Genomic DNA, 9881 nt, shown 5'->3' on the forward strand with positions numbered 1-9881 from the left:
ATCACAATAGGCAGAGAGGCAGGCAGAGAGAGAGGAGGAAGCAAGCTCCCTGCTGAGCAGAGGGCCCAATGCGGGGCTCGATCCCAGGACCCTGGGATCATGACCTGAGCCGAAGGCAGAGGCTTTAACCCACTGAGCCACCCAGGCGCCCCTGTTTTATTATTTTTAAAGTAGGCTCCATGCCTAGCATGTGGACCTTGAACCCATGACCCTGAGATTAAGACCTGAAGTCGAAAGTCGGAAGCTTAACTCACTGAGCCACCCAGGGACCCTAAAGATTTTATTTTTAAGTAATTTCTATCCCCAATGAGGGGCTCGAACTCACAACCCAGAGATCAAGAGTCACATGCTCTGCCAGAGCCAGCCAGGCATCCCCTGAACCTTTTTTTCTTTAACTTTTGCCCCCGTTCCAGCCTTCATGTTACAATCCTTAGGTCTTTGCTTCATTGGGAAAACGAGGTGGTGGAGAGCAGCACTTTGTGGGGGATTCTGCATTTTAAGAGAGAACTGGAAAGAGCACAGCGCTTATTTCAAAGGATAGGGTGATCATAATCATCCTAAACAGGATGTTATTAATAATTATTTTGGGGGGTGCCTGGGTGGCTCAGTGGGTTAAAGCCTCTGCCTTTGGCTCAGGTCATGATCCCAGGGTCCTGGGATCGAGCCCCGCATCGGGCTCTCTGCTCCGCGGGGAGCCTGCTTCCTCCTCTCTCTCTCTCTCTGCCTGCCTCTCTGCCTGCTTGTGATCTCTGTCTGTCAAATAAATAAAAAAAAAAATAATAATTATTTTGGGACAACAGGCACAAACTGGGATTGTCCCATGCAAAGTGGGTGTTTAGTCTACCTTCCTTCCTTTCCTTTTATTTATTTATTTTTTAAGATTATTTATTTTAGAGGGAGAGAGCAAGCATGTAGAGATGGAAGCAGGGGCAGAGGGAGAGAAACCTGAGTAAACTCTGTGCAGAGCACAGAGCTGGACAGGGGGCTTGATCCCATGACCATGAGATCATGGACCTGAGCTGAAATTAAGAGTCAGACCCTCAACCAGCTGAGCCACCCAGGTGTCCCTGGCCTTCCTTTCAGTAGAGGAATGGGTTCATCTAAGTGGGGAGAAGTCTAGGGAAAGGGAGGCATATCAGCTAGGATGTCTTTGGCTGCAAATAAGGAAGCATGACTCACCTGGCTTGAACAATAAGGACATTTTATTGTCTTTTAATACAAGAAGTCCAGAGGCAGAGCAGTTCCATAATTGGTTAATTCTGGGGCTTGATGACATCAAAGATCAAGATTCTTTACCTCGTCATTTTGTCATCTTCAGCTGGTTAACGATGACCGTCTTCATGGTATCAAGATGGCTGCGGCACTTCCAAACATCACAGCTTCCCCCAGTTCTAGTAACTAACACCGAATTGAGTGTCAGGCGGTATTCTAAGCACTTTGGATCTATTAAGTATTTTAATCCACACAACTCTGTGAGGTAGGACCTCTTATTGACCCCATTTTACAGATAGACACATCAAAGCCTAGAGAGACAAAGTCACTTGCACAAACCCACACAATTAGGAAGCTGATGGGGCTGGGATTTGAACCCAGGCAGCTAGTCCTTAGGGCTACAACAATGTCCGAAGCCTGGAAAAATGAATGCATGTATATCAGTGGCGGAGCTGGGATTCAAACCAAGGGTCCTAAGCATTTCCTTCTTTGTTTCCTCCAGGCTCCTTCTAGTGCTTCCTGGCAGGAATCTGATTTGGCAAAGGTCTGGAGCCCTGACTTAATCTGATATCCATTATGTTTGAATCAGATCTTGAGCCAGGATCCTCTGGAGATAGCTACTTCTAACAGCAAAGCTTCCTTTGGGGAAGTTTTAACTTGGACAGTCAGGGGTGGCTCACATAGGACTATAAGGAAGGGAATATTTTGGTTTGAAGAAATGAATCCTGGCCTGTGCGTCCCACATTGAGTTCAGTTGTCCAGCTATTCTGGCCAATGCCAAGGGTGGAGATGCCTCTTCTTCTCAGAAAGCTGCTCTTGGTGCTCAGAATGAGGAAAAGACTTTCTGGGCAGCTGGCCTGACTTACTGAAAACTCATCTGCATTTGGGAAATGATTGCAATCCTGGGCAGTCCTTAACTCATTTCTCATTGGTTAGTTCAACTTGGGATGGACAAAAACCACCCCTTGTTTCTCTTTGGTTTATCTTCATTATTTTTTCTTTTGAGCAGAGCTCGGGAAGGCAGCCTTCAAATCCTGAGCCTGCAGAATCTGAGAGGCTCGTCAGGGAATACGGAAATGTCTGATGTTTTCAAACAGCACTAACTTCCCTGCACCTGTGAAATGCACACAGCCGAAATGAAATGGTATTTCCCACTATTTGCAAAGTACATGGCAATAGAAACTCTATAATTGTCCCTGTAGACGAGAATTTCTCTATCATTGTCATTGCTCCCCCGCTCAACTGAAAGATTTTTTTTTTTTTCTCTCCTTCTCGGTCTGTTCTTTTGGTGAATGTTTCCCAGCTATAGCCTATTTAAGGCCCTACCCAGGAGACATACTGGTTCTAAGGGCTCCCCACTGGAGATCCTGGAGTGCGTGGGTGGAGGTGATGGGGAAGAAGGTACGAGAGGTCGAGGCCCAAACAGGGCTAGGGAAAGACGTCTCCCCCGGGTTGTGGTTGCTTAGTCATATTTGGTTCAGTGAGTCGCTCTGTGCCAGGATTAGCTGGGAAGCAGCCAGGCCCTGGACCAAGGGAGTCCCCATTGATCACACTAGTGTGGAGCTCCCTAACTGACTCAGAAGACCTGGGGGAGGCAGTGACCAGAGCAGAGGCCCACAGGTGCCACCACGCAACTCTGGAGAAGCTGAAAAGATCTCATTTGTTTATTATTATTATTTTTAAGATTTTATTTATTTATTTGACAGAGAGAGAGAAATGGAACACAAGCAGGGAGAATAGCAGGGGGAGAGGGAGACGCAGGCTTCCCGCCGAGCAGGGATCCCCATGTGGGGCTTGATCCCAGGATCCTGGGATCACGACCTGAGCAGAGGCAGATGCTTAATGCCTGAGCCACCCAGGCGCCCCTATTGATTGATTATTAATTTGATTATTTTCTGTCTCCCCCTGCTCTGCACTGGAAACACCAAGAGGGCAGGCACCCTAAATGCTATTACTGCTCCATCCCAGCCTGGGGCATGTAGGCCTTCCATAAACACTCGATGAATGAATGACAAAACTTGTTGTCTTTCTATGTTTCGTTCATCACTGTCTGTCCCTCCCTGCTGGAGTGATGCCAGCTCTGCCAGGCCTGAAAGTCATCGGTCATGTTCACTTCTTTACTCTTAGCACCTCACTCAAGGCCCAGCACAGGGTAGGTGCTTGTGGCAGACGCTTCTTTCTTGACAAGAGAACCCCAAGTTGACCAGGCAGCCATGTCCCAGGAGATGGAGCAGAGCTGCTGCAAATGGACAGTGACAACCCTTCTCTTGGTCAGGGACTAAGTGAGGGTGGTCACATGACCTGTGAAAGGGCAAGAGAAAGCCTGCCTTGGGCTTGGGTTGGCTGGGGATGTTGCCATTGTAACATCCATCTGGAGACTCTGAGGCTCCAAAGCTGGGGAGGGGAGTCACCATAATGAGGAGAGCAGGGTCGAAGGTCCTGGGTCCTTGATGACTTTGCGAGTCTCCGACCAGCCACATGAACCCATCTCCTCTGGGCCTCTTGTTAAATAAACGAGGTCCTTACATTTGGACCCACCAGTAGCCCATTTTTCTTCTCCTTATAGCCAAATGCATCTGAATGGACTCAGCAAACAATCCAAATGAAAGCCTTCACTTGTTGAACGCTTACTATCTGCTCCAAGCCCTTTCCACATCTTAACTCAGGAATCTTTGTGACAACCTTATTATTATTATTTTTAAAGATTTTATTTATTTATTTGACAGAGACACAGCAAGAGAGAAACACAAGCATGGGGAGTGGGAGAGGGAGAAGCAGGCTTCCCCGGGATCATGACCTGAGTGGAAGGCAGATGCTTAACGACTGAGCCACCCAGGTGCCCCACAACAAACTTATGACGTAGGTACAGTTATTGTCCACAGTTCACAGAGGAGGAAAAGGAGGTGCAGAGAACTTAAGTAATTTATTAAAAGTTGTATTGTCTTTCAGTGGGGTGGAAACATCCCAGAGGAATCGGACAGAATGTAGAAGAGATGGAGATGGGCCAGGGGTGGGCTCCATCCACAAGTGAGGAAATGTTTGGAATCCTTTTGGCAGTGCGGACCAACTCTTGGACGAGGCATGGGATCTGTGTGTGCGCGCCTGAGATGGATGTCTGAAGCTGATGCTAAGTTTCTGTAGTCACAGCTGGGAAGGGGACTAACATTTGTTGAGCACCTACTATGTGCCAGCTTTCTGTGTCAGCGACTTTCTACCAGTGGTTCTCAACTGGGGGCGATTCTGTCTCTCAGGGGACATTTGGCACTGTCTGGTGACATTTTTGGTCCTCATAGCTGGAGCGGGGAGAGTGTTGCTGGCATCTGGTGGGTGCAGGTTACCGACGAAATGGCTACTGGGCACAGAATGGCACTCCAGAGTGAGGACTTATGTGGCTCTAAATGTCAGTAGCCCTTAGGTTGAGAGACCCTGTGTTACATACACATTCCCCCCAAGACTCCCATTTTAAAGATTAGGCAACTGAGGTTCAGAAATGTGAAGTGTCTTAGCCAAGGTCACTGAGCCAGTTAGAGTTGGAGCTGGGGTGGAAATGCAAACCAGCTTCATTCCATAGCCATAATGTTCCCACTGTTTTCTCCTTGTGGTAGACAGGATTTATTTGAAGATGAGACATCTGAGGCTCAGAAAGGGGCTGTGACTAGTCTAAAGTCACACAGCAGAGCTACTCAGACACCGCCACGTCCTTCAGACATAATCAACTCCCTACCCACACCTGGCAGATTCACCTACCTCACACCCTTTACCACCTGCCCAGAAGAACATCCCTCACTCGAGGCCCAGATCAAACACCAGCATGTTCACAATCCCAAAGACACATTTCCTAGAGGGCAGAAGCCATCCCACTCTCTCCCAGCATCCTGAGGAACCTGCAGTATTTATCCAGGGCGAAAGGAGAACAGTCTTGGGTGTTTGGAACAGAAGATAAATAAGTAGTCATGTTCTTGCCTAAAGGATGATTACAGTCTACAGGGGGGATATTATATGAATCATTTAATCCAGTGCAGAGACAGTACAATCCCTGGGAGGTGAACAGGGGAAGATTAAGGATTTTGTGGACAGTTTGGAGAATGGGGCCAGGCCAAGAGGGCATTCACACATGAATAACAATAATAATAAAGGACAAACATAGAGAACTTTCTAGGTACTGGGCACTGTTCCAAGTATGTCCTGGGGACTAACACAACCCTGTGGAGGATCCTATGATCTAGGTAGCAATATCATTCCCATTGTACTGTTGAGAACACTAAGGCTCTTGAGGCAAAGGAAATCTGCCCAAGGTCACCCACTAGCACGTGAAGGAGATGCGATTCAAACCTGAGCAGCTTACTCTAGGCCCCAGAGCTCGGTCACCTCTCCCTACCTTCCTGTGAGGCAGGTAAGGACATTTGTCAAGCAGTTCCGCTGATGATCAAGGTCACGCAGAGCAGCCTGGAGTAGCAGCCGGTTTCCCAAGGCCTTCTCCCTGGTGGTGGGTGGACGGAGGTGGGGGGAGGCGCGGGCAGAGCAGCTGCTACCTGATTAGTAACTCGAGAGCAGATACTGATTTCTTCTGGGAAAGGTGGAAGGCGCAGGGTCGTCTCCTGGGGGCAAGCAAGTTCAGAAAAGAAAGGGACAGAAACGGAAGGAAGGAAAGGGCATGAGAAAGGGAGGAACAGAGAGCTCGCGCGTCTTCCTTCTCAAGGTCGTGGCAGCGCCCGAGGGCACCCAAAGGGCTCAGTGTCCCCAGAGGCTGGCTGGCCCGGGGTGGGGCCGCCCCCTTTTCTTCGCGGGCCGGCGGGGTTGCGCGGGCCGGGGCGGGCTGGCTCCCGAGCCGCTCCGCCGCGAGCCTTTCCAGCCCGGTGTTCGCTCGGCCCGAGAAGCTGCCGCGGCGGCCGAACCTGCGTGCGTGTGCCTGCGCGGAGGGTGTCGCGTGTGGTGGGTGGGAGTGGCGTAGCCCGCGGCGGGGGAGGGGGCCACGCGTCCGGGCACGGAGTTGGCGCGCGGGCGGCGGCGCGTGCGCCGCCTCGGGGTCCCAGGCCTCCGCCGGCTCCCCTTCTGGAGGATTCCCGCCCGAGCGCCACGGCCGCCTCGGCCCTGGCCGCTCGGAGCTTCCGACGTAGCCTCTGAGCTCCGCCGCGCGTCTCCAAGGGGCTCGGTGCGCGCGCGGAGCGCCTCTGCGGCCAGAGAGCGGTGTGGCACTTGGCAGACGCTCCCTTAGCGGCGGGGGCGTTGGCGGCGGCGGAGCCCGCCGTCTGGGAGCCCCGAGGGCCGGCCCCCTCCCGCCCCTGGTCCAGCCTCCGCGCGCTGCCTCCGCCCCCGGCCCGGACCGCCCGCCCCCAGTCCCGCCCGCCCGCCGCGCCAGGCGCCGGGCCCGCCGCTGAGCCCGGCCCGCCGGCGCGCCCCGTCCGGGATGGGGCGCCTGGACGCCTGAGTCGCCGTTCGGCGCGACCTTCGCGCGGGGGAAGCAGCCGGCGCCGCGCGGCCGCGTTAGAATGGAGGGACCCGGCGGTAGCGATCCCAGCGGCGACGGGGCTGGGGACGGTGCCCACCCGGACCCCCGGGTCCCCAGCGCCGCTGCGCCCAGCTCCGGCCCGTGCGCGGCCGCGCGGGAGTCGGAGCGCCAGCTGCGCCTCCGCCTCTGCGTCCTCAACGAGATCTTGGGCACCGAGAGGGACTACGTGGGCACCTTGCGCTTCTTGCAATCGGTGAGTGTCGCCCGGGGCGCGCGGGGACAGCCTCTGCCCCGGCTGCCCGCCCCGCTGTGGAGCGCGGGGGCCTCCAGCGCGGGGCGGTCCCCACAACCTGTGGCCGCGGTCCCTGGGGGGCGCGAGAGTCGCCTCAGGGGCGCCCTGGCGGGCACACAGAGAGATGGGGATATCCGGGCTCCTCCAGAGCTGGGCTGTCGCCTCCTTTGCCGGCCATCGGTCCAAGCCCGGACTCGGGGTCTCCCATACTCCTGTTTCCACCCTGCACGCTGCCCTTTTGTCTTTTTCTTTTCCCCTCCCGCCTTTCAAATAGTTTTAAAATTAGTTACATCCGCGAGGCAGGGGCTCTGGGACCCAGGCGCCGGGAGCTTTCGATCCTGCGTTTTTTTAACCCCCGGGGATTTCTTCGCCACCTAGTGCACCACCGACTATTCAACGGGACGGAGTCTAGACATCCTAGAGTCCAGCGCCCTCAACCCAGAGCCCGGAAGAGGGACGGAGATCCCACAAAACCACAAAGAGTAGGACCCCTTTCTCCAGTGCACACGCTTTTGCTGGAGCTTGGGGACAGCGGATTTCGAACTCACGACTTGCCAGTCCAGGTCCCACCCCCATCTCTGAGTGGCAAAACCACAGCGTCAGACTCTAAAATAACAGTAAAGCGCTTACTATGTGGCAGGCGCTTACATATGTCATTAGAAGGTTTAGCCTTCCAAGTGGCCCATGAAGTAGGGACGAGTATTGACCCCATTTTTTAGATAGGAAAGTTTAGCACCAGCGGGGTTGAGTAACTTGCCTGGAATCACACAGCTGGTTCATTGGAGGTACCGGGTTTGGACCAGGGCCGTCCCATCCGGTGCTCCAAACTCCAATGCGGAGCTTATTTTTTTCTTTTTCTTTTCTTTCTTTTTTTTTAAATTCCCCCTGTGAGAGGGAGGAAGGGGCCACTTCCCTACTCTCCTAGGAAGTGAGAAAAGTGGCCAGGAGGTGGAGGGGGTGGGCCTGGGGCCAAGTCTCGCTGGAAGTTAGGAGACTCTGAGGGCTTTAATCTCCGTGCCTCCTGCTGGGACCTCATTTACTCCCTTCTCGGCTCTAGGAAGTCTTTTAATCCTGGTTCAGGAAGAGCTGGGGGTGGTGGTTGTTCCTTGGAGATCTCAGAGCCAGGCTTTGCAGCTCCCAGTCTCTGGGGGCACAGAGGGAGCTTCTGGCATCCTCTGGGGTCCCCACTGGCTTGGAGGTCCAGCAGAGGCTGTGTGAGGTCCTAGTTCTAACTCAGGGAGGAGAGAGCCCTTCTCTCTGTGAAAAGAGGTGTGTGTGTGTGGTGGGGGGTTGGGGGGTTGGGGAGTTGTGCGGTGGCATTGAAAACCATTTGGCTAAAGGACCCTTCTAGAAAGGCCTGTGAGAATAAGGCAGAGTTGGCATTTCTTTCCCATCTCTCCCTCTCTCATCGTTAAAAAAAAAAAAAAAAGGAATCTGTTCAGTTTGAAGCTGGCAGTTTCTGATATAAAGAGGTAGACAGCTCTGATATCTCTGAGCAATGTCACATTCTCGGGAACTCGTTACTTCTCCTTCTGAGCCACTCCCTGCTCCTCAGTCTGGAAGCGAGAGAGGAAAGACAGACCAATTTTTATATTAGTGGGTAAGAAAATATACCTCTTCCTCCCGCGCCCTCGCCTGGATGGTGTGGTACGTTTCAGAACAGATGCAGATCGTGTCGGAGTTAACTGTGGTTTTAGATTGTCCACTTGTAGAGTCTGAGGTTGCTGGAATAATGGAAATTGATTGGAAGCGACCATTCTTACTATTAAAGAAACAGGAAGGAAAAAAAAAAAAGATTTCCGTACTTCCACGTGATTGAGTTCATCAGTTTTGTTAGGATTGACCTGTCAGTTCTGAGATGAGCTGGTTCTTGGACCAGTCCTGCTCCCTGCCCTGGCCTCAGTTTCCCCACCTGTAAACACAGGGGAGGAGAATCCAGGCTGCTTTTCTGCCTTGCCCTTTTGGGTGTCCCCAGGCTGGTGCCAGCAATGGACTGATTGTGTAACTTGACCAGCCCATACCTTGTCTGTGAGCCACAGGCGGCCTTTCTTGTTTTGCTCCATCAGAAATGGCCCTAAACAACCCAAGACCTTTCAGTTTTGAAAACCCAGGGCTTAGCTTCAGGAACTGCTAATTACCAAGGCTTTACACACAGCGAGGCTGGCAGCCTGCAGGTTGTTCTCTTCTGTCTTCCCACTCTCTCCTCCGAGCCTTTATACTTACTTGGTAAGGGAAGAATGCTTGGTAATCCCTCCACGCTTCCAATTCCATGGGGCAGAGGTGGGTCTTGAAGGGCTGCCCTGCTCTTCCTGTGTCCCTAGTTTTAAGGTCCTGGTGTCAATAGAAATGACCTAGAAATGTGGGAGATGCAGAAAGGCCAGCTCTGGGTTCCTGTCCTCAAGGAGGGGACAATCTAGTTGGTGGCAAAGTGGGTGTTTATAGAAATTGCACATATACAAGGCTGGGCTCTGGAGCTAGACTGCTTGGCTTTGAGTCCTTGGGCTGTATGACCTTAGGCAAGTGGCTTAACCTTTCTGAGCCTCACTTTCATCATCTGTAAAATAGGAGATGATAATAGATCTTATCTTACAGGGTTTTTTAAGAGGATAAGTCAGTTGTATAAATATATATAAAGCATTTAGAACAGTGTCTGGCAGGTAATATGGTATAAAAATATGAGTTATCATCATTAATTATTCTTTTATATGATGATGAAATAATACCGATCATTAGGGTTATAGAATTCCAGCTTCCAGTGAGCAGGAGTAATCAGGGAGGGCTGCCTGGAGGAAGTGAGGTATGAGTCAGCGCGGGAAGGAGGACAGGGACTTTGAGTGAATTTCTTTTTGACTTTTTTTTTTTTTATTTTTTTTTTTTAATTTTTTTTTATTTTTATTTTTATTTATTTTTATTTTTTTTTGTTTATTT

At 51.8% G+C, this 9881-nt stretch overlaps 1 protein-coding gene across 3 annotated transcripts in view; it reads left to right on the forward strand.

Annotated features, from left to right (window-relative positions):
• The first annotated feature begins 6686 nt into the window (after nt 1-6686).
• Nucleotides 6687-9881, forward strand: part of LOC111141372 (phosphatidylinositol-3,4,5-trisphosphate dependent Rac exchange factor 1) — a 175023-nt gene continuing 171828 nt past the window's right edge. For all 3 annotated transcript variants that reach the window (XM_022493862.1, XM_022493863.1, XM_022493865.1), the window contains exon 1: nt 6687-6914. In XM_022493862.1, the coding sequence (XP_022349570.1) occupies nt 6702-6914 (213 nt within the window). In that variant the 5' untranslated portion in view covers nt 6687-6701. The remainder of the gene's footprint in view (nt 6915-9881) is intronic.

Source organism: Enhydra lutris, unplaced genomic scaffold (genome assembly GCF_002288905.1).
Source record: "Enhydra lutris kenyoni isolate GAN:26980312 unplaced genomic scaffold, ASM228890v2 scaffoldscaffold6, whole genome shotgun sequence".
Lineage (NCBI taxonomy): Eukaryota > Metazoa > Chordata > Mammalia > Carnivora > Mustelidae > Enhydra > Enhydra lutris.